General features: G+C 45.3%; 1 protein-coding gene across 6 annotated transcripts in view; it reads left to right on the top strand.

The window, feature by feature from the left end:
• The window catches only part of SRPK2 (SRSF protein kinase 2), a 142,274-nt gene that overhangs the window by 58,598 nt on the left and 57,915 nt on the right, over positions 1 to 25,761 (top strand). For all 6 annotated transcript variants that reach the window (XM_044280171.1, XM_044280170.1, XM_044280173.1 and 3 more), the window contains one exon: positions 21,332 to 21,477. In XM_044280171.1, coding sequence (XP_044136106.1) covers positions 21,332 to 21,477 — 146 coding nt within the window. The remainder of the gene's footprint in view (positions 1 to 21,331; positions 21,478 to 25,761) is intronic.

The raw sequence follows: 25,761 nt of genomic DNA, 5'->3' as shown, positions 1-25,761 counted from the left end.
ACCTGGATCTGCATACTTTTTTTGTGGTTGCATTTAGTTAAAGATTTAGTTTAGCCATTGAACTTTTCAATAAAAATGTATCTATACAACGCCACCTGCTGTTTGTTCTTTTCCTTATTTCTCCGTCCACCTCACTGAGGTGGTCTCAGATGCTAAGCTTAAATTCTCAGCTTTCACAAGCCATATCTTCTGTTAGAAGCTGCAGCAGAAAGGACATGCCCCCTGAGCTACCAACTTTTTTTTTTTTATAATTGCCTATAAAAAGGCCTGGGGGGAGTAGAAGGGTGGGAGTGGAGGGAGTACACATTTTGGGGTCCCTCTGTCCTGTTGTTCTTCTGCCACTGTGGACAAAATGTGTGTATTGGGGGAAGTGCCTGAGAGGTAGTATTTAAAGTGGAGGATTGGGTAAGAGATGGATTCTTCCGAGCTAGAGTAGAGGGAGTGGTGAAAGAGGTTGGAGGATAGTGATGAGGAGGAGAAGAAGAAAAGTGGTGAGAAAATAGCTTGGTGGGATGGGGCGGCTGGGAAAGGGGATAGGTGTGGGATGGGGGATAGGGCGGAGGAAGAGATGTAGGGGGGTCGGTGTTGCACTTGCCACAAGACGCAGTCCACTTGTCTTCTTGCCTCAGACAGTTGGTCGGGCGTGAACTGTTCCATCACAAGGAGCAACAATATCAAATAGTGATGCACCGGACTCATTTGCGACATCAACACCGCCCCCTCGTGAAGACACCGCAAATTATCCTCTAAAGCGGCAACTCTATTTGTGAATCTCATCAAGGACTCCTAAACGAGCCTTTTGAGATCTTCGTAGTCTGCCTGACGACTCCTACCTGTCCTGACTGCAATGTTCCCCTAACTGTGCCCTCTGGCGATGCAACGATGGCCACTTTAGCCCCACTATTTGAGGCCCTCATGCATCGCCAGAGGGCACAGGTAGTGGAACATTGCAGGACTGCCCCCTGGGGAACTTCTGGCTCCAGAGTACCGCTTGCAAAGAAAAAAATAAATGAAAAAAAAAAACACAATTAGCAATTGTATTTTGGTGGAGAATCTCTGGATAGAGGTGAGCAAAGCGACTTCTGATGCTACATAGGAAGTTTAAAAATTTCCTACAAATACTGTACATAGAGCCCATACATTATATTAGTGTTCAGAGAAGTGTCTATGTATAGTATGAATTTTTGTTGTGAAAGCAACTTCAGATGTATAATCTGAAGCACGCTTCACTCATCTCTACCAAATGACAGTCTGCCTGGGCCATGCACAAAGATTGGAGAACATAATTCATAATCTGTATAAACATAATATCTTACCTTCACAGCGCTAGGGTTCTTTGTAGGAACCCCAAGGCGGCTTTGTAGCGTTATGGCCACCTTGAGGTTCCTCCCGAGCTACTCGGGGGCCGAAGCTCCTCATTGAAGTCTTTCTTGTAGTAGTCCCAGATTGACCACCACCGAACCATGACTGTATTCCTTGGAACAAAAGAAAAACAAAACAAAAAGGTTATGCTTTAAAATGCATTATTTTTTTACATCAAAAATGGTTTACTATTTAATTGAACCAGCCACAACAACAATAAAAAATACATTTGTTGTTAAGGCTACTTTCACACTAGCGTTCGGGCGGATCCGTTCTGAACGGATCCGCTCATAATAATGCAGACGGAGGCTCCGTTCAGAACGGATCCGTCTGCATTATATTAGCAAAAAAAAAGCTAAGTGTGAAAATAGCCTGGGACGGATCCGTCCAGACTTTCAATGTAAAGTCAATGGGGGACGGATCCGCTTGAAGATTGAGCCACATTGTGGCATCTTCAAACGGATCCGTCCCCATTGACTTACATTGTAAGTCTGGACGGATCCGCACGCCTCCGCACGGCCAGGCGGACACCCGAACGCTGCAAGCAGCGTTCAGCTGTCCGCCTGTCCGAGCGGAGCGGAGGCTGAACGCCGCCAGACTGATGCAGTCTGAGCGGATCCGCATCCATTCAGACTGCATCAGGGCTGGACGGCTGCGTTCGGGTCCGCTCGTGAGCCCCTTCAAACGGAGCTCACGAGCGGACACCCGAACGCTAGTGTGAAAGCAGCCTAAACTATCGGTGGCAGTGACCAACATCAACTAGACTGTAAACCACTTCTGAGCAATAAAGCATACGTGTATGCTATCTACAAATTAAATACTGTATACTTACGGCACTGATCCCGTTGCCCGTCTCGGAGGTCGTCTCAATTTGGCACAATGGCCTCGCATTTCTCTTGCCAGAGGAGCCAGGTTGCTTGCTGGTCTGCGTGGTGGCGGACGGTGTGGTTGCTCGTCCACCATCTGGATGAGGCGTTCATTATTGATAAAAAAAAATAAAAATTGTCTACGTCTTCCTCATCCATTCTGGTGGAGACTCGGGAACCCTAAAGAAAAAAAATAAAGAAAAATGAACAAGGTTTGTAAATTTTTTAATTATAAAGACTTTGATTGAAAATACTCACATGACCCCAGCCACCGCATGCTCCCTGACTTCCTCTGGCAGAGGCTCGACGACCTCTCTGAGAGGCAACGGTACGAGATCACTGTAAAATACAATATTTTTTTTTTTATAATTTAAGAACATACAATAACACGTATCTTTGAGGGAAAAAAATATTAAACATTAACACCTGCAGTTTGCTGTCCTCCACTCCCGACTAGGGTTGGGCGATATCAAAAATATTCCCACGATAACGATATTAAGAAATGTCTCGCAATAACGATATATATTGCGATAAATACCCATTTAGCAGAAAAAAACACTGTATGGGGCAGCCCCAAGGAGACGTTGCACTGTATGGGGCGGTGGGCCCCAAGGAGACGTTGCACTGTATGGGGCGGTGGGCCCCAAGGAGACGTTGCACTGTATGGGGCGGTGGACCACAAGGAGACGTTGCACTGTATGGGCCGGTGGGCCACAAGGAGACGTTGCACTGTATGGGGCGGTGTGTGGTAGTGTAGGGACGCCTCTTACGATCCATCTAACTGGGGTAAAATCCTATTAGGATAATTCGTGGAGGGAGATTTTAAAGAAGAGGACAAGGCTCCCCATGGGCTAGAAGTGACAACCGGTATTGTGGGGGGGGGGGGGGTCGTCATGTCACTCTCTGTGGTCATGTCACTCTCCACCCCCAAAATAGCAGTACATGAGGAAGCTGACTTCAAATATGAAGTTCTCCTACCCCTATAAATCACCCCCATGGACAGTGACTGCAGTCATTACCTGAAGGAGTAGTGAAATAGCCAGGGGTTATGTTAGCAGTCAGTAGTGGGCTGTCGGAGGGGTAAACCATCAGTCTATCGGAGCTCAGTACAGACCAAAAGTTTGTACCTTCTCATTCAAAGAGTTTTCTTTTATTTTCATGACCTATGAAAATTGTAGATTCACACTGAAGGCATCAAAACTATGAACTACATGCCTGGTTCCCACCGTGAAGCATGGAGGAGGAGGTGTGATGGTGTGGGGGTGCTTTGCTGGTGACACTGTTGGGGATTTATTCAAAATTGAAGGCTTACTGAACCAGCATGGCTACCACAGCATCTTGCAGCGGCATGCTATTCCATCCGGTTTGCGTTTAGTTGGACCATCATTTATTTTTCAACAGGACAATGACCCCAAACACACCTCCAGGCTGTGTAAGGGCTATTTGACCATGAAGGAGACTGATGGGGTGCTGCGCCAGATGACCTGGCCTCATGGGTCCAAAGAATATGAACTTAGTAGCAGGCTGCATAGAGTGGCGCCCAGGGATCTAAGTACACTTACTATTATTTCTGGGCGCCGCTCCGTTCGTCCGCTGTGGCCCCCGGTAATTTCTCAACATTCGGTGCAAGGAGGAGGAGATGCCAGTGTCTCTCCTTCTCCCTGACAGCAGCGCTGTCCAATCACAGAGCTCAGAGCCAGGGAGGTTTGTTTTCTGCCTGGCTCTGAGTTCTGCACTGTGATTGGACAGCGCTGCTGTCAGGGAGAAGGAGAGACACTGGCGTCTCCTCCTCCTTGCACCGAATGTTGAGAAATTACCGGGGCCACAGTGGACGAACGGAGCGGCGCCCAGGAATAATAGTAAGTGCACTTAGATCCCTGGGCGCCGCTCTGTGCAGCCTGCTACTAAGTTCATATGCTTTGGACCCATGAAAGGTCCTCTTTAATGTTTGTACAAAGTCTTTGTAAAGTTGCCATCACAGGTTTAAATAAAGTGAAGAAAAAAAAAAAGCCTGCTCGTCCCTGCAGCCAGGTTCAGCCCTCTGCGTGCTAGTAGTAATGCAGGAGGCAGAGGCCAGTGACCAGGGAACATAAGCAGGTGGAATCGGACATTTTAGAAGTAGGTCAGCACACATGCGACCATTCCTATGATGTCATTAAATACCAAGTTTTTGGGGAAACTGTGATATCGCCGCTTTTTAATATTTAATATCGCGGTATATCGTGGATACCGGTATATCGCTCGACCCTACTCCCGACTTCCTCCTCGGTAGCCCTTTCTTGGCCGGGATGCATCTCCTCCAGAGACGATGACTGAGGGGAAAAAAAATATAATAATTAGAATAATGACCCTATATTACATTTGGGATGCTACCAGCCTCACTTGAAGAAGATATGCCTATAGAAATAAAAACTTATTATTTTTTTATATTTGGACTTTACAGAAGACAAAAGACCCAAGCAAATATTACTTGTCATTTTTCTTAAAAATAAAAATGAAGACGGGCGGCCTATATACAATGCTGTAAGGCTGTCTGGCACGCGGGCGGGCTGGCAGACGAGCTTTTTTGCCACCAGCTTGCGGGCTGCCTGAAATCGTATTTTTTTCAAACAAATTAATAAAAAGAGTGGTAGTCATATTCTTGTACGTAAGACTACTACTCCTAGCATCCACTATGTATTTATACCACCTGCAGTCCCGATGTACTTTTGCATAGGGACTACAGGTGGTATAAGTAAATAGTGGATGCTAGGAGTAGCAGTACCTAGGACTACTACTCCTAGCATCCACTGTGTGCTACTAGTCCTAGCATCACCTATGTACTTATAACATACAGCTCCTATGTATAAGTACATAGGAGCTGCTTATATTCTATAGTTGCACAAAAAAAAAAAACTTTATACTCACTTTGAATGGCGTGCTTCCTTCTCCCTCGCAGGCTGGATCAAAGAGACAAACAGGAAGCTGCACAACCAGCTCCTCCTATAGCCTGGCGCAGACCGGAAAACCGGATCAGGCAATGCGGCAATTTCCGGAACACTTGGTGCCGGATACTGCATTCCGGCAAGTGTTCTGGCCTTAATAATAATCCAAATCTGCGGCAGTCCACAGCTGGTACAGATTTGGGTTTCTGGGGCACAGACTGCCTGAAGATGCACCATATTTATTAAGAGTGCTATGCTTCTTAATATATTTTGCACATTATGTGCTGTTAAATTTTATGCTAAGACTGGCGTTTACAATGCAGATTGCACCAAGACACCATACATGTTGCACCAAGACACCATACATTGGGTGATGCATCATTAAAAGGGTTGTCTTTTTACAAAGGACCCCTTTCAAAATGCGTTGTCAGGGCAATCAGACAATCAACCTGGATCCTTCTTCCATGTTCCCTGCTAAACTGTCTGAACACTTATTTCTGGCCAAATCAGCAGTCACTTCTTGCTGCATGAGAAATATGGTCCTATATGGCAGCCATCCATCTGAAATACAAGGATGGATAGAGTGCACTTATATTGGGAGCCGCAATATATTGGAACGGCAGTAAAGGTTATCTGGAGTTATGTTCCTTTTACACAGACGGATAATCAGGTCAATTATAGGGGATGAGCATTCATAGAAAAGCTCACTCCCGATGATTGTGTAAAAGCTATCGGTGATCAGTCGATAAATGAGCAAATGCGCGTTCGTTAGGTGGTCATGTCTTTCAACCGCCACCTAAAATCAATGTTTCTGTGCCGCAGATTGTCCTGTGTAAACAGATATCTGCTGCCCAGGAAGTGATCGCTGTTTTCGATTGCTTGTCCCCATACCGCAGAGGTGATTGCTGCATGTAAATGCAGCCCTCGTCTCTGCTGATGATTAGGCAATTATCGGGAATGTTTGGTTAGCTGCAGATTATTGCCCGAAACATCGGTCTTTGTAAAAGGACCTTAAGTCTAATGGGGAGTTTTTAAATGGGTCCATGTAATATGGAATTCCCAGGGGCACGCTTAAACTTATCCCTTTGGGAAAAAAAAACTACAAATGGCCCCAAATGGTGTGTCCAAAGTAACAGAAGGAAGGAAGGGAAGACAAGTGGGCACAGGACCAACACAAGTAGGCAGGCTTAGCAATACCATAGTGCCCCAGCAGCACAAAATACCTCCCCAGAAGGGGTATTTTCGTAGCCAGAGCCAGCGATCTGTCCTACTCATCCTCTTAAAGTTGTCCGATATTGAGAAATGGAAAAGGGGACTGAAAAGGTGAAATGCGGTCCTAAATGCAGCATCCTATGTTCTTTCACAGCTGCTAAACATACAGAATAATATAGCACTGCCTACCTAGCCTTCTTTCAGTCTTGTCTCATCGCGGCAGAGTTTGTCACTTGGAATCCTTACTTTTCTATCATCTGCCCCACCTTCTCAACACAAAGTCCAGTATCATTTTGCTGCCATGCCAATACTGTGCATGTCGTGCCTCCAATGTCCCCAAATACTATACTGCAGGAAAATTTGTACCCCCAATAGTAAAAAATGCACCCCCTACTGCCCCAGTAGTAATAATGCACCTATGGTGCCTCCATCATCAATAATTTCTCCTAATGTAGCCCCCAGTAATAATGCCTCCATAGTGCTCCTAGTATTAAAAAGGCCCCTTTTAGTGGCCTTAGTAACAACCCCCAATAGTGCCCCCAGTAGTATGCTTCGCAGGTAGCCAAAGAAAGAAAAAAATTAGCATCTGTGTCCTATTCCATGTTGCTGTCAGCAGAGCAGACCCATGGGCCTCTTCTAGCCTCCATCCCTATTGCATTTGTACACTGCCTCATATAGTGGCCTGGGAGCTGTGTGGCAGGGAGCCATAAGCTTCTGTGTCCAACAGCATGATTCAACTGTATCATCATCTTGAGGATGGTGATACAGTTGAATTCAGGAGTGTTCACAAGTACCTGGAGCTCCCAGCATCAATAAATATTGAGCATGTCAGATCATGAAGTACCTGGCCAGTGGCCCATGGATATCGGACCACTGAGAAATTTCCCTGAAGGGTTAACGGCCAGTCTGCCCTGGAAATTCCAGGTAATCCAAGATGAATCTACACTGATGCACCATAAGGAAAATTATTTAAATTTGGAAAAGGACATTATATTTAATGTGTATGAAAAAAAAAAAAAATTATTGTACGCAAATCCCCTGGGTCTGCCCCCTGAAGCAAGATTCATACTTACCCTCTCCATACCGCTCCAGTCTTCCATGCCGTCTCCATCTTCAGGTCCCCGCACAGTTTTTTTCTTTCCAACGGTGCGTGGTCATGGTCCTGCAGTGATGTGGGCACAAGCAGCACGTCATTGGCTGGAGTGATATGCCCATTCCAGTACGGGGACTGGAAGATGAAGGCAGTGCACAGGACTGCAGCGGTGTGGAGCAGGTAAGTATGAACCTTCTGTTTCGGGGCGGCTGCTGGGATTTGCTTAAAAACTTCCCACTCCACCCACGTCTTAGTGTAATTCATCTTAAAGGGATGTTCCCACGATAAGAATTTATAGTTATTAACTGTAGTGGGGGGTCTGTCCACCGGCAGTCCAGAGCGCCCCATTTTGGAAGCTTTTGGTTGGATCAGTAGTGGTGCATGCACCCTGCCACTTTATTCCAAGGCTAAGAAACTGACTTTGATAACAGAGTACAGACTGTCTATATCAGACCTGTAGACATTTACATTTTTTGGCAAAAATGTAATCCCTAGAAGGTCACGGGATGCTTTTTACTGCCCAAATCTATCCTGACGTAGCCCAAATAGTAACAACTCAGAGAGTGCCAGATTCTAGGTCACTGCTTCCGATGTACATTTTTGTCAGCAGTATTGTGAGCGTTAGGAGATGTCTGTATGTGTAGATCCTCACCAATGAGGCCCACGCGTTTCTAATCACAACAGCTTCCGGATGTGCTGCCTAATATGGTTAGTTACATCCTGCTCCTGATTGCCCACAGGGACAACTGCCGCACTCAAGCTTACCAAGCAGTCCTTGTGATTAGCCTGCACTTCTCTGATACGTGCGGAGCTCATAGAATAGGAGTCTCTTGTGCCCTCATTAAAGACACGTACTAACGTAAGCTTTCATTCACGATCCTGTAGCTGGCGTGTGTTCCGCTATTTCATGGTATATACTTACTGACCTGATGTTAAGGAATCCTGTCATTGTGCATTATATTGTTGCAATGCCATATTTATTTATTTATTTATTTTTATGCATAAAACCCGCTAATCTTTTCCATATGGGAAGGCTGGATAGCCTAGAATTCTCTTCAGCAATGCATTTGTGGGCGTTCAGGTCCTATTCTTCTGCAGCTAGAGGATTCAAGCCGTGACATATCTGTGTGATTGGCTCTGCCTGTTGTCATAGCTACAAACTCTGGATGTCATTGAAGCTTTATGGCGTTCGCTGTATCCAATGTAGATGGCTCCATTAGCTAGTGCATGCAGTTTTCTGTTGTCCTGTGCGGTATACATACGGGTGAAACTCGAAAAATTAGAATATTGTGCAAAAGTTCATTTATTTCAGTAATGCAACTTAAAAGGTGAAACTAACATATGAGAGAGACTCATTACAGGCAAAGCGAGATATTTCAAGCCTTTATAATTTGGATGATTATGGCTTACAGCAGGTGTTTTTGTTTCCGTTTGTGAGATCCATTCAGGGCTCTCACAAGCGGTCCAAAACGGATCAGTTTTGCCCTAATGCATTCTGAATGGAAAAGGATCCGCTCAGGATGCATCAGTTTGCCTCTGACCAGTCTCCATTCCGCTCTGAAGGTGGACACCAGAACGCTGCTTGCAACGAAACTGAGCCAAACGGATCCGTCCTGACACACAATGTAAGTCAATGAAGACGGATCACTTTTCACTGACACAATCTGGCACAATAGAAAACAGATCCGTTGCCTATTGACTTTCAATGGTGTTCAAGACTGATCCGTTTTGATTATGTTACAGATAATACAAACTGATCCATGACGGATCCGCACCAAACGCAAGTGTGAAAGTAGCATAGACGGATCCGTTTGTATTATTTTTTTTTATATAATTGTCTTTTTATTGAAGAATGATACAATAATAAAAGAAAATATGAACATTTTCTTATGTACTCTTATGACAATCAAATGATCAAAAAATGTGACAGAATTGACTATGCAAATAAAGCATCAATATGCGCATCACAACAATCTCGATCTATCAATATCAGTTCGTACTTAACCCGGTAATCGGGAAAATAGCAAAATAGCTGGGCAAAAGCTGCATTTGTATTATCTTTAACATAGCCAAGACGGATCCATCTTCAACACCATTGAAAGTCAATGGAGGACGGATCCATATGACAGTTTTTTATGACACATTGTGTGTCAGGACGGATCCGTTTGGCTAAGTCCGTTTGGCTGCAAGCCGCGTTTTAGTGTTCGCCTCCAGAGCAGAATAGAGACTGATCGGAGGCAAACTGATGCATTCTGATCAGATCCTTTTCAATTCAGAATGCATTAGGGCAAAACTGATCCAGTTTGGACCGCTTGTGAGAGCCCTGAACGGATCTCGCAAACGGAAAGCCAAAACGTCAGTGTGAAGGTAGCCTTATGAAAACCCCAAATTACAAAAAGGATATCAAAATGACTGTGCAATGAGATGATGCTGCAAGTAAGTTCTATGGGTGGGCAAGGGAATTCAAATAAGAAATACACAAATATAGGGTTTTCCAAGATGTTAATGCTGATGACCTATCCTCAGGATCTGATCGGTGGTGGGATTCTTGCCAATCAGCTGTTTTAAGAAGGCATCGGTGCTCCTGTGAGTGCTGCGGCCGTCTCCATGCTCATCAAGCACAGCGCTGTACATAATATAGCGGCTGTGCTGTGGTATGGCAGCTCAGTCCCATTCCCTTCCCTTTGCCTAGGCCATCTGACTGATGAACGTGTTGTCACTCGGGCCAGGAAAAGCAGAGAGAAGGTGCTGTGTTACCACAAGTGCCGCTGCCTTCTGAAACCGCTAATCTACGGGGGTCCCAGGTGTCGGACCCCAACCGATCAGATACTGATGACCTATCCAGGGGATAGGTCATCAGTATTAATGTCTCGGTAAACTCATTCACTAAAACTCACAATTCCTGACATGTAGGCCTAGTTTACACGACCGTGTGTGATCCGTGGCCGTATTGCGGGCCGCGATACACGGCCACAGTTCTGTGTGCATTCCGCATCACGGATGCGGACCCATTCACTTCAATGGGTCCGCAAATCCGGAATTGCGGAACGGCCGCACGGAACGGGACCCCTCGGAAGCACTACGAAGTGCTTCCGTGGGGTTGTGTCCCGTACTTCCGTTCTGCAAAAAGATGGGTTCCGGCTCCATCTCTGCCTGCCCGCTCTGCAGGTCCTGGGTCTCCCCACGTCAAAATCCAGTTTGACACAGAGTCACATAACCGCTGCAGCCAATCAATAGTTTCCGCGTTGACATGTCAGCCAGGCGTCGCATGACCCAGCAACATGATGCCTAGGTACATGTCACCGCTGCAGCCACAGATGACCTGGAGTCAAACCCGTTGTTCACCTGAGGAGACCAGGACCTGCAGAGCCAGATGGGCAGCGATGGTAAGTTTGATGATCATCATCCACACTGGGGAGGTCTGTAAAGCAAGGTCCACAGGAGGGAACAACCCCTTTAAGATAGAATGTCAGAATAATATTAGTGACAATTATTTATTTCAGATGTATGTTAACGTATGACTTCTACTGTAAACACTATGATATAGTATTGAGTCATTGACTGGCGTCCCTTCAGGCAGTATTCACACAGCACGGTAAATTCTTTGTGGACTTTTTGCGAAATCTGTGGAAGAAATTTGCTGCTGAAACATGGATTTGGTATTCAGTGTTTTCTGTTAGGATTTAGGTGTTCCAAAATCCCGACAGAATCCTCAGCGTGAATTTGGCCCGAGACCTGCAATAAGCAAATTTGCATATAAAATCTTCAAAAATGTGTGATTATGTCTATTTTAGTTATGGCTAATTTTGTATCTTGTTTGGCTATGTTCAGATGTTTCTATCGCTCTCTTGGCAGGTCAGTTTGCCTTATATGTTTAAAGAAAAAAACAATCACAAGTAGTTTTTTTTTGTTTTTTTTCATTAGACCCAAAAGTATGGTACACATTTTCTTTTGTCTGCAAAAAAAGATACGGTACATTTTTTTTTTTCATTTTTAACATTGAACTCAAAATAAAACTGATGCCCTTTCTGTGGTATACATTTGTATCTATTTTTAGTGTATCTTTTAATTGGATTTGTTAAAGATGTGTTAATTTAATTTAATTAACTCCTTAAGGACCGGACCAGTTCATTATCATTTTTCCTTCTCGTTTTTTATATTTTTATGTGCAAATTTGGGAACTGGGCTGGTTTGAATAAAAAAAAAAAATGGTGGATTTTTAAAAAATATTTTAAAACTTTTCTTTTTAAATTTCACTCTAATTTTTAGTCCCCCCCATGGGGACTTGATTATGTGATTATTTGTACCATAGACTACAATTGAATACCATTGCAGTCTATGGCACAGCTTTGCAGGTAGCTGACTGTAACATGCCTGGGAGTCCTCAGAAGACCCCATGCTGTTAAAACAATTGATCAGAGCCCCACAAATTTGTAGCGGGAGTCCTTTCCTGCCGCCCCTTCCCTCATTATTGATTTTGTCACCTGAGGGGTTAAATGACCGGGATCAGAGTTAGGCCTCATGCACATGGCCGTTTTTTTTTTACGGTCCGCAAAAACGGGGTCCGTGATCCGTGACCGTTTTTTCATCCGTGGGTCTTCCTTGATTTTTGGAGGATCCACGGACATGGAAGAAAAAAGTCGTTTTGGTGTCCGCCTGGCCGTGCGGAGCCAAACGGATCCGTCCTGAATTACAATGCAAGTCAATGGGGACGGATCCGTTTGACGTTGACACAATATGGTGCAATTGCAAACGGATCCGTCCCCATTGACTTTCAATCAGGAGTCTCTTTTATACCATCGGATCGGAGTTTTCTCCAATCCGATGGTATATTTTAACTTGAAGCGTCCCCATCACCATGGGAACGCCTCTATGTTAGAATATACTGTCGGATATGAGTTACATTGTGAAAACTCATATCCGACAGTATATTCTAACACATAGGCGTTCCCATGGTGATGGGGACGCTTCTAGTTAGAATATACTACAAACTGTGTACATGACTGCCCCCTGCTGCCTGGCAGCACCCGATCTCTTACAGGGGGCCGTGATCAGCACAATTAACCCCTGAGGTGCTGTACCTGAAGGGGTTAATTGTGCGTATCATAGCCCCCTATAAGAGATCAGGGGCTGCCAGGCAGCAGGGGCCAGACCCCCCTCCCTCCCCAGTTTGAATATCATTGGTGGCCAGTGTGCGGCCTCCCCCGGCCCCCCTCCCTCCCTCTATTGCATTAATAACATTGGTGGCAGTGTGCGGCCTCCCCCCCCGATTATTGGTGGCAGCGGAGTTCCGATCGGAGTCCCAGCTTAATAGTTGGGGCTCCGATCGGTAACCATGGCAACCAGGACGCTACTGCAGTCCTGGTTGCCATGGTTACTTAGCAATAGTAGAAGCATCATACTTACCTGCTGGCTGCTGCGATGTCTGTGTCCGGCCGGGAGCTTCTCCTACTGGTAAGTGACAGGTCTGTGCGGCGCATTGCTGTCACTTACCTGCTGGCTGCTGTGATGTCTGTGTCCGGCCGGGAGCTCCTCCTAATGGTAAGTGACAGCAATGCGCCGCACAGACCTGTCACTTACCAGTAGGAGAAGCTCCCAGCCGGACACAGACATCGCAGCAGCCAGCAGGTAAGTATGATGCTTCTACTATTGCTAAGTAACCATGGCAACCAGGACTGCAGTAGCGTCCTGGTTGCCATGGTTACCGATCGGAGCCCCCAACGATTAAGCTGGGACTCCGATCGGAACTCCGCTGCCACCAATAATCAGGGGGGGAGGGGAGGCCGCACACTGCCACCAATGTTATTAATGCAATAGAGGGAGGGAGGGGGGGCCGGGGGAGGCCGCACACTGTGCCACCAACGTATTAATACAATAGAGGGAGGAAGGGGAGGCCGGGGGGGGGGGGGGGCACCAATGTTATTATTACAATGGAGGGAGGGGGGTCTGCCCCCTGCTGCCTGGCAGCCCCGGATCTCTTACAGGGGGCTATGATACGCACAATTAACCCCTTCAGGTACAGCACCTGAGGGGTTAATTGTACGGATCACAGCCCCCTGTAAGAGATCGGGTGCTGCCAGGCAGCAGTGGGCAGTCATGTACACAGTTCGTTGTATATTCTAACTAGAAGCATCTCCATCACTATGGGGACGCCTCTGTGTTAGAATATACTGTCGGATCTGAGTTTTCAGGAAGTGAAAACTCAGCTCTGAAAAAGCTTTTATGCAGACGGATCTTCGGATCCGTCTGTATGAAAGTAACCTACAGCCACGGATCACGGACACGGATCCCAATCTTGTGTGCATCTGTGTTCTTTCACGGACCCATTGACTTGAATGGGTCCGTGAACCGTTGTCCGTCAAGAAAATAGGACAGGACAGGATACACGGATCACGGTCTCGGCTGCAAAACGGTGCATTTTCCGATTTTTCCACGGACCCATTGAAAGTCAATGGGTCCGCGAAAAAAGAAAACGGAAGACGGCACAACGGCCACGGATGCACACAACGGTCGTGTGCATGAGGCCTTAGCTTGTAGCCATTAGTGTCCCAGCTCTAAGTCCCCCAGCAAGCATACATTTGTCACCTATCTTGTGGACAGCTACTGTTCGGGGGGGGGATAACCCATTTAAGGTCCTCTTTTATGACTTCTTAGCTTAACTGATATGTCTGTTTTAGTATATTTTTGTGAGGCTCCTGAAATTATGCAGGAGGATCTAAATTGACTCCTGGCCATTTTCTTTGCCAATAGTGTGTGTGGGTACACATTCAGCACCACTGATTGGACAGGATTAGAGTGTGTAGGGACTTGCCTCTTTGAAGGGGGATAGATCATAAAATACTTCCTGAAGGGATTACAGAAAAACGGCATAACAGAAATAGCGGAATTTATTAAAGTTCTGTCCCCGACACATTTAAAGAGGACCTTTCACAGGTTCTGATATACAATATCAATAACTGGTATGGCAGGGCACTTGATGTCATATTGCTAATTTTTTTTTACTGATACTCTGCTCTGTTGTAGGCTGTGCCCCCAGTTCTGTTTTGCCGCCCTGTATGCTGATCCATACCATCGGTACAGAGAGGAGGAGACGGCCATGTTTCTCAGGGGACGTCTCCTTCTCCCTGGCTGTGAGCTGCCCAATCACAGCGGACCACGTTACCCATTGAGAAAAAAGAGCTCACCTTCTCCCTGGCTGTGACTTGGTCCGCTGTGATTGGGCAGCTCACATCCCAGGGAGGCGACGCCCCCCCGAGAAACATGGCCGTCTCCTCCTCCCTGTACCGATGCCATTGATGAGCATACAGGGCGGCACAACCGAACGAGGGGGTGGACAACGATATGACATCTAGTAAATATGCCTTAGGCTACATGCACACGACCGTTGTGTGTTTTGCGGTCCGCAAAACACGGATGGCGTCCGTGTGCTTTCTGCAATTTGCGGAACGGCACGGACAGCCATTGATATAACTGCTTATTCTTGTCAGCAAAACGGACAAGAATAGGACGGGGTATATTTTTTTTGCAGGGCCACGGAACGGAGCAACGGCTGCAGACAGCACACGGAGTGCTGTTCGCATCTTTTGCGGTCCTATTGAAGTGAATGGGTCCGCATCCAAGCCGCAAAAACTACGGCTCGGATGCGGACCAAAACAACAGCCTTACAGTGTCAGGTATTGATGTTGTGATACCAGAACCCATGAACGGTCCTCTTTAACAATGGCATACATTACATCAGAAATCTTTGCCAGCTCGTTGCTGGTATAGATCTCATCTTCTGCTGCTTGGACTTGCCCCTCTAAATATTTTTGCCACATAAAATATATAAAGACTGGCATAAAAAAAATGCCCCCCAAAGTAATAAAAAGGTACTCCCAAATTATTTCAAGTGGAGTGTAAGTATTGACTAAAACTGTCAAAATCTCTCAATGACACCTGGTAACGCATCTCAATATGGATCCTGATGTGAAGGCTGGGACTGACAGATTAAGGTCAGAATGGAAGATGCTGTAGTTGACTTTATAGACCAATCTTTCTTGAACGGTAAAATCTTCCAGCCTTTGATTCTCATTCAGATGCAATTACATTGATGCCGCCCTCTATGCGGTCATTTCCGGGCTGTTTATTGTAATGTGTAGGAGCCATTTCATAAACCTCACCTATATGTCAAGTCGTTAGATTCAGAGTGATGTAACCCATGAGGACTTGCATGTACTCGCAGTATTTCGAGAGCCCTCTGTCTTGTCGCCCTGATTCGTTCTCAGCTGACCTCAGATTCTATATTTGTCACCTAACATTAGGTAAAATACAATCCGATAATTCAGCGGCCATTCTGCACACTGCATAAAATATTTAACCTTGCAGCTGAATCTTCTTCTTCTTTTTTTTTTTTCCTTTTTTTATTTTTTTACCGTTTCCTTTATTTTTAGCTGCCCTGATGAGATGTGCGAATAAATCATGGAAATGATGTAGGCTCTAAATGTACCTTCCCTTTCTTACATAACTGAACAATGCCTCCACTACTAAGGCATGCAGGATAGGGAGGTTGGGAGAATTCATTATAGTTTGTACATACATGAGCTCTAGTTTCATCCCTTTCAAAGATGAGAAATAATCCAGTCCTGGAGTGTTAGAAAACCATGTTAGCATATGACCTACATCAGGGATGCCCAACCTGCGGCCCTCCAGCTGTTGCAAAGCTACAACTTCCAGCATGCCCGGAAAGCCTACAGCTATTAGCCTACGGCCGAGCATGATGGGGGTTATAGTTTTACAACAGCTGGAGGGCCCGCAGGTTGAGCATCCCTGACCTACATAAAAGCAGACATCACCCTATAGAATCATTAACCCTTTCGCTTTTAGGCCATGTTCACATGTTCAGGATTCCGACAGATTTTAAGCACACCTCCAGCGCCTGAATCCTGACATCTGGTAATGCCATAGAATGGAGTATTGATTTAGACCGAAGCTAATCCGTGTACGGATCCGCCATGTCTGACGCCTGAATTCCTGCTTTGGACTCTCTGAAACAAGCCTGATCCATGTCAATCTTTCCTTGTGGTATTGTGTTGGAGATGTACCTCCTTGTGTACTTACGTAAAATTCATCATACTATCAGTATGTCCTTCGAGTGTGGGAGGAAACCGGAGCACCTGGAGGAAAATACGCAAACACAGGGAGAACATACAGATGTTGTCCTTGGTTGGATTCAAACCTAGGTGCTGTAGGGCAACAGTGCTAACCACTGAGCCACACATGGCAGTAGATTGGTAGAAAATGATTTTCTGGTTCTTTTAAGGCCCCGAACCCACAGCCATATTTTTAGTCTGCATTTATTTCAATGGAGCCGGAAAAAAAATTGACGGTAGGGGCTCATTCAGACGGCTGTATGAATGAGTCCGTATCTATTCATTTCTATGGGGCCACAAAAGGTGCAGACAGCACACCGTGTGCTGTTCGCATCCGTGGTTCCGTTGCGTGGCTCCGTAGAAAATATAGAGCATGTCCTATTTTTGTCCGCAATCTCAGACAAGAATAGGCATTTTCTACTATGGTTGCAACCATGTGCAATCCGCAAATTGTTTAATGCACATGGCTGGTATCCCTGTTTTGCAGATCTGCAAAACACTGCGGGTCGCTTGAATGCGCCCTAGCGCACAGTGTGCTGTCCGCATCCTTATGTCCATTCCCCCTTCCCACAAATAAGGTAGAACTTGTCCTATTCTTAGTTAGTTCTTAACATATGGCGGGAAATGCAGAATGAGCACGTGCAGGAAGCACACGGACGGTATCTTTTTGTTGGATTCGCAATTGGTGGACCACAAAACTGATACGGTCGTATGCATGAAGCCTTATTGGCCGTCTGCAATTTAGGGAATTGATATGAATGCTTGGTAAATTTATAAAAACGGTCTATGTTGCCCATAGCAGGGATGGACATTGCATACGTGCAACCTCTGCAGCTGCACAGGGATCCAGTAGGTATGTGGGCGCGCTGTCTCTTTAAATGGAATCTGTCACCTCGGACCAGCCCTGTTGAGTACAGGAGTACATGAACACCGCTGCTGACTTCAAACCAGCCCTGGAACACTTTGAGAAGCCTCCTGAGCGCGCACCTAATGGAGTCCTGTCCACGCGCTCCACTACCAGCGCAGAATCTGGGCTGAGCATCGAGATACAAACGAGCAGCAGTGCTGTTCATGTATTACTGTATATGATGGGGCTTTTCTAAAGGGACACATTCCCTTTAAAACAGCTTTAAAAAAAGCTTCCTTCTGCATTTAAGCGGGCGAACAAATTAATTTCATCGCTTATAATTACTGCTGAATTGCTAGAGAGACCTAAGGAGTTCTTTTCTGGACTTTTTGGGGGCCTGGGGCCCATATACTGTTCTTGCCTAGGGGTCCTCTTCTTTTTCAGTCCACTTTCGGCACAAAGCAGCCAATCACAATGCAGCTGTCATTTTTTTATTTTTATGCACTGTAAGAAATTAAAGCTGTGCTTTAATTGGTTGTCATGGGCAACAGAGACCGTTCCATAAATGTCCCCAAAGTTTCTAATTGGTAGCCAAAATTCTCTCCCCAAGCATCCATACAGAATCAATAGCCGCTGAAAGCGTAAATCTGTAGTGTGATTTTCATTCATTTTAGTCTGGGTATGGCGTCACCTCCAGTTACAAACAAGCTGTTGTCATCAAGCATCTCCCTTTGCGTTATTATTTGCTGCCATCGTAGCGACTTGGGGGCCCCCTAATCATGTCTAGGAACCAGTGTGTGTGTGTACGTGCGGCAGGCTTCATGGCTGCAGGAAAGGAAATGTGTTGCTATAACAACAGCCATGGAAGAACAGGTACTAGATGTCATCAGCTTCCTCTCTGCCTGAAATAGCTGATCGTATAAAGCAATAGACCGCGCCAAGACCCTTCTAAATTGTACACTGCAAAAATACTGATGTAGCAGAACCAAAAGGACCGGTGATTATACACCTCACAGGGTAACTTCATGACAAAAGCTGTTGCTAAAGTCAATTAACACTATCTTGCCATTGTTTACTTAAAGGGAACTTGTCATCAACTTTATGCTGCCCATACTAACTGCAGAATAAAGAAGAGACAGGTGAGTTGATTTCAGCGGTCTGTCGTTTATGAAGTTAAAAGTAAGTGGTTGGCGAGAACCAACATCACAATCATTGCAGACCTGGCCTGGAAAAGAGCCACAGCCACCTGAGAAGAGTCCTGGTTATTCATACTCTCTTCCTCTCCCTGCCACCTGCTGATGAATGAGAGTCTTCTCCCTTTCTCTCTAGGAGAGACCTGCCAATCATCAGCAGATGGGCAGGGGGAGCAGGAGATTATGTATAACCGTGACTCTTCTCAGGTAGGTTTGACTCTTTTCAAGGCCTGGGCTGCAATGAGTGAGGTCAGCATAAAGTTGATGACGGGTTCCCTTTAAGGCGTTAAGCTTTCATCTCTGCTACATCTGTAAAACAGATTCAGTTTTGTCAGCGTGTATAATAATGAAAAATAATGTTATATATTTGAATCCCTTTCTAAAAAAAAAAAAAAAATCTTGCAAGTAAAGAGAGGCCCCAGGGTCCCAATTGTGAAGTTAGCACTTTTAATTTAGCTGTTCATTAGTTAGATTTCATCTTCTTTTAGCCAAGTGACAACCACTTATGGCATCCACTATAGCGCATACAGTATATAGGTGGTCACTGCTACAGTTTTCTAGACTCCTGAATCAGAAACCATCCCGGTTTTGCTGCAGTGTATGCCAATGTACTATCGCTGGTGTTTGTGACGGCATTAGCAGCTGCTTATATTAGCATCTTTGTTTACCGTAGCCTACGTGAAGGTGCCCACCCCCTCAATGTCCAGAGTAGTGGTGTAAATAGGTGACATAGAGCCTTCTGTCAGGGCATACTCTTGATACCTGAGAACAAGGAATAGATATAAGGAGTAAACTCTTCAGTGTCACCTTGGATCCCTACCCCCTGGCTTCAGAACCTGCCCGGATATAGTCATTTGACCTAATGTGTGCAGGTTTTGCACAGCTCTGCACTTATTTGTGTCATTACGGATTGTTGCACATCATGGTTTTGTCACAAATGTGTACAGGGCAAGAAGCCAAATTGCCATCCCCTGCAGTGCTGGTAGAGCGGCGTCTGAGGTGAGCTGTTCATGAATTGTGCAGCCCTAAGTCTCATTATGAGCAAATGATTTTCCTGTGTCATCAGCCGTTTCATTGTGCAGCTTGGTCCCTGGACAAGTAGTCTGCCTTGTGGGAAAGTATCTGAGCACAATTTTGATATTTAGGTATAGGGGTTTCTTTGGCGGTGTTCTTATGATTACATATAAATTGCTAAATGAAGACTCCTTTCTAATAAAAACTAATTAAAGGTGTCTTCCAGTTATACACCATTTCTAACGGGTGTCTCCCCTACTAAAAGGATCATACTTACCTGCTCTCTGCCGCTCCGGCCCTCCACGCTGGCTTCTGCGTCTCCAAGAGTATCAAGTGACTGTGCCGGAGATGAAACAAACAAACCGCAGACCAGAAAATGGAGATGCGGGAGCCAGCACAGAGGATCGGGGCAGCGGAGAGCTGATAAGTATGAGCCTTTCAGTAAGGAAGGCACGCTGCAAGCACCTGTTTGGCTACTTTCACACTAGAGTTAAAGTTTTCCGGTATTGAGTTCCGTCCTAGGGGCTCAATACCGGAAAAAAACGATTCCGTTTAATCCTAATGCATTCTGAATGAAAATGCCTGGGTGAAATTATGGGTATTTCCGGGTTCAGCTCTGAACCCGGACAACCCCTTTAAAGATAGTATGGCTCCCCTATGTAAAGGACCAGGAGTACAGATATATGCAGATATATAGGGTATACACTAATTAACTGCAGTTATTTAAACCTCCGGACTTGCACTGCCTGTCTGTACTATCTGTGTGTGCTGACTCTCCAGCTGTAGTTCTATAAGATGTAGCTTCACACTGCTCTCCCTACCTCCTGTATATAAGAGCTAAGAGGGGAGAGGGCGATGACAGACGCTCAAGCTGTAATACATAGGAAAACCTGTAGACTCTGCAGTGTGAGGGGACAGCAGTTCTGTGTCATTGATATGTCATGGCTGCCCTCGGAGGACACAGAAGCAGTGCAGGGTGGTGAGACTCTGCCTACTCTCTCTGCAAACCCAGGCATAATAGGAATATCTGAGGGGAGAAAACCCACTAATTACACATCAAATAAAACAGGTATACAAAAGGATTATACAAGAGCTTCTATCTTATTCTTTAATAATGACATATCCTGCTCTGTATGGGCAAAGAACACAATCCTGGAGTGCTTTTTTTTTTTTTTTTTTTTTTATTATATAAAAGAGGTTCTACTCTGGCCGGCACCCCAGATGATCAGCTGTACGAGGAGACAGCCCGCACAGTGCTTCTGTCTTCCTGTTCACCGCTGCGGTCTATGGTCTTTGCCATGGACAGCAGCACCGCACAAGAAGAGAAAAGGGAGACCCCCACCGATCTGATGTTGATGACCTGTCCTGATAAAATGCCATCAGTTTCCAGACTGTAACACAATATATTTACAAGTTGTGCATGTACAGTATGTATTGAGATGCTGCACATAGGATTGTAATGAGAGCCATTGGGCTGCCCTCGCTATTGCAGGATTATAGCACACAGTGCATGTCAATGTTTGTTTGCATTTCTGCAACATCATTCTTAAACTGTTGCATGCTTTAATAACCCTGACAGCTAGTATGGCTCTGCTACCTGTTCCTGTGGTCAGTCCTTTCAGGCATTCTAAATGTTGAGACTTAGCTTGGGATAGAACATTTTTTAAGTAATTGCTCTGCTTATTCTTTTAGGCCGGAGGCTCAACAGAAAGTTCCATCAGCTCCTCCAGCTCCCCCGCCACCTCCTCCACTACCAGAGCCAGCACCACCTGAGCCAGAGGAAGAAATTTTGGGCTCTGATGATGAGGAACAAGAAGACCCTGCTGATTACTGTAAAGGTAAGAACTCTAGATGCTTGGTTTTTATTTGGCCCCCAGCTGCCATGGTAATCCATTGGTACCCAGCAGTAATGAGAGGATGCCAACAGGCTGACAGATGAAGCCCCTTCCTTCTGTGAAACTTCTTAGATGATGCAGGCGCTATCGCCCACAGCATCTAAGGGGTTAAATGCACAGATTCTCAGTTTGCTGTTATTCCAGCAATTATAATGGACTGTCAACATGCTATTACAACATAAGGTGGGAACAGTAGTAAAGACTGTTTAAGTTGCAGTGATAGGAAAAGGGCCCCTCGTGAAGTTTCCTATTCCCTTGACGAGTGAAGAGAACAGGTCCGTTTAATAACATGGGGAACGCTGTAAAACTGTGTGTTCCCCCCCAATATCAACCCCATTTGGAATTTTTTCTCCGGCTTCCCTCGACATTGTATGCACTGGTAAATGGTACCATTAAAAAAACAATCCCTCATACAACTATGTGAATGGAAAAATAATAATCGTTATGGCTCCGCGAAGGCAGAGGGTTAAGAAACGGTAAATCGCAGGGTCCTGAAATTATTAAATTCACATACTGTAAATTTTCCAACCACATCTGATGGAAGTTTTTCCTAAGCCGCAACTCCTTTTTTAGCGTAATAATATTTCCTGACACTGGTTATGATCCCCCCCCCCCATCTTCTGTATGTATACAAATTACCAAACTTTTCAAGAAATTTTTAAGATGTGTATTGCGTAACAGATCTTTTTCCAAGCAATGTAAAGATGAAGCCAATGACGGGTTCCCTGTAAATATACTACAAATTTCAAACTTTGTTTTCAGTATGTAGTGCAAATACGAACATGACTGAACAACATCAGTGTTTATGCTCCTTGAGTGCCGTGATTCAACTTCTTGCACATCAGATTAGGTTTTTCGCTGGAAACACAAGTTTGTCCACTGTCTCGGGCTTCAGTGCAGATCGGTGGCATGTTACTATGTTGTAGAAAAGAACTGATTGTCACTCAAAATATATGGAATCACTTGTGTAGATACAAATATATGATTTATTATGATATAAAAACCTTAAGATTCCTAAAAAAGCAATACAGTGTATACTAAAATGCCTAAACGTAGTAAATTTTTTTTTAAAGTTCGTAAAAAATAGTGAAAGAAGCGAGGAAAGCATCAAAAAAGCTTCCTTGCTGCTTTTTTTGCTGCTTTCCTCGGACCAGTGGGTCAGCTTCTCCTTCTACATCCAGTGCCTGCAGGTAACTCTAAGCCCACATGCACATGGCCGTTGTTTCGGTCCGGATGCGGACCCATTCACTTCAATGGGGCCGCAAAAGATGCGGACAGCACTCCACGTGCTGTCCGCATTCGTTGCTCTGTTCCGTGGCCCCACAAAAATATAACATGTCCTATTCTTGTCCTCGCTTTTCAGACAAGAATAGGCAGTTATATTAAAGGCTGTCCGTGCCGTTCAGCAAATTGCGGTACACGCATGGACGCCATCCGTGTTTCGCGGATCCGCGATTTGCGGACCGCAAAACACACCACAGTCGTGTGCATGTAGCCTTAAGCTCAATTTCAATTGCTTCTCTGTCGGTAAAGGCATCTGGGCCAGGCTGAGCGGATGCATTTTTGAAAAAGCTGCCCAGACTTTGTTTACTACTCTCGGGTTCTTTCTGGGCTTCTCCATCAGCTCCGGTGCTTGTGCGTGATGGTGATGACTCTGTGGCAGACACAGCTTGCGTCTTTAGCAGTGCCTGAATTTCTGCTGCTGCTTTTGTGAAGATGAACTCTCTTTGGTCATCTGCTATATATGATGATCTGAAGCGTGGGTTGACAAAGGAAGCCATATCCAGGAGGTCATCAGTTGCAGCGTCTGAGTACTTCTCATTTAAATACTTGAGGATGGCTCTCTCCATGTCCTTCGTCAGGTCTGTGTCAATGTCATCATCAGCTAGAGGAAGAACTATGGTGTTTAGAAGGTGGAGCACAGGTTTGACATACAACACACTCGCATACTCTTCTCCAGACAGAGCATCCGTGAACTCCAACAGGGGATTGAGGGACTTGTTCATAGATTCTAACACATCAATGTCCTACCAAGTTGGTACCAGGTGCCTGGTTTTCCTGTCTGCTTTCAGGACCTGTTATATGGCCCATCTTGTTGGTGTTTAAGTGATGAGGCGGTGAGGAAAAGCCAGTGGAACTAATTATCAAAAATAGTATCAACTTTATTATAATATATATATAAAATATGGAAGAAAAAAGGCAAGCTGGAAAAGGATATACAGAAAAGCAAAGGACAACACCTCACTGGACAGCCATGTACCGCCACAGAGCTATGTCTTCAGATATGTCCCTTGTTAGATGTGTCTATTAAGATACAGCTATGTCACAGTGTTTTATATTAGGCCTAAGATATATATACACTGAGGATGTGAGTCTATTAACTCTCACTTTATTAATATACACTGTCTTTCATGGTTACTGGGGGCTTATGCTGTGGATCTCACATTGCCTGGTGATTATTATCAGGTTAATAAATGGTGTCCTACAATACATTCCCCTATAGGGTGGGTACTATTACCGTAGTTGTTGTGTATATACTCTTCTAACCAGTTATTGTGAGACACAGTGTATGGCCTGGTATCCGGAAAGTGCTATTATAGCTCTGCGGCGGTACGTGGCTGTCCAGTGAGGTGTTGCCCTTTGCTTCTCTGTATATCCTTTTCCAGCTTGCCTTTTTTCTTCCATACTTTATATATATATATATATATATATATTATTATTATTATTATAATAAAGTTGATACTATTTTAGATAATAAGTTCCACTGGCTTTTTTGTTCTGACATTGTGTGTTGCCCCAGGTGGAGTGTTGTGCTGTCAGCGGTAGACAGAGGTTTTGTAGGTTTACAATGAGGCGGTGAGGAGGCAGCTCAGCCTGTGCATTAGCCATTTCTCTCTTCCTTTTCCAAGTGTAGATAAAGTCACTCACTATTTTCTTGCATTTGCCAATTGCATGTTCAACACTGGCATCTTTCACACTTCTCTCTAAGGACCAAATTTTAAGATCTTATTAGAACAGTAGCCCCGCGTAATGAGAAGCGTTTACCTACCGATGGCGAGGTGGAGCCTGTGGCCGAAGCACTGCAATCTTGTCTAGCCGTTCATTTCCACTGCTTTCACGATATTTGCGCCATTGTTGGTGGTTATGCAGACTTGTAACTTGTAAGTCCCCATGACTCCAGTGCTTCCTTTAATCCCTGAGATATATTAATTCACCCGTATGATCCTCAGGGAAGTAAGCTGTCTAGGCATCTGCTGCACAACTTCCACTCGTCATTGATGAAGTGGACTGTGAGACTAATGTAAGGCGCCATTGTGCGACTGGGCCATAAGTCTGTAGTAGTTGCATAGTGTTTTATGCTCCGGAGTTCTTTCTTCACTTGCTCGCTGACTTTGTCATACAGTTTGGGTAAAGTGTTTGCGGCTAGGTACCTCATAACGTGGAGTGAGTGTCTTAATCATGTTCGGAAAGCCGCTTTTCTCCACTGTAAGAAACGGCACCGCGTCCTTACACAGGTACGGGGTAATGGCATTTGTAATATCAATCCACCGCCGATTACTTTTGTCATATGGAATATCTTTAGAAAATGCTTTTAAAATATTAATTTGGTGTGTGGGGGCGGGACCACCTTTTTGGTTTCCACTTGACTGACTGGGCGTTTGTGGAGGAGGGCGCAGTTTTTTGGCTATCTTTGTATTCCAAAACGTGCTTCGTTTTGAGGTGATAACATTTTTTGTTGTATTCCCCATCTTTGCTATTATTCTCGCCCCGGCATAGTTTGCAGATTATTTTTTTCTGCTCAACATCTGACTCCTTCAAGGGGTTGTCCGGTTTCAGCGCTGAACTCGGACATACCCTTATTTTCACCCAGGCAGCCCCCCTGAGGCTAGCATCGGAGCATCTCATGCTCGATGCTCTCCTTTGCCCTGCGCTAAATCGCGCAGGGCAAAGGCATTTTTCGGGCGATCCTGTGACGTATCGGGCTCTCCATGGGGCTGCCAGGAAGCCCGGTGATGTCACCGACACTGATGGATGGGATTTAGCGCTGCCCTAACCAGTAAAACGGCTAGGGAAGCGCTAAAGCCCGCCCATCAGCGTCACCGAACACACTGTCACCGCCACCGAACACACCTGCAGTGGGTTATGATAAACAAAAGAGCCCATGTCCTGCGTGATTTAGCGCAGGGTATAGGAAGAGCTATGGAGTATGAGATGCTCCGATGCTAG

This window comes from Bufo gargarizans, chromosome 2, assembly GCF_014858855.1.
Source record: "Bufo gargarizans isolate SCDJY-AF-19 chromosome 2, ASM1485885v1, whole genome shotgun sequence".
Taxonomy (NCBI): Eukaryota; Metazoa; Chordata; class Amphibia; order Anura; family Bufonidae; genus Bufo; species Bufo gargarizans.
This window is presented reverse-complemented; position numbering and strand designations above follow the sequence as displayed.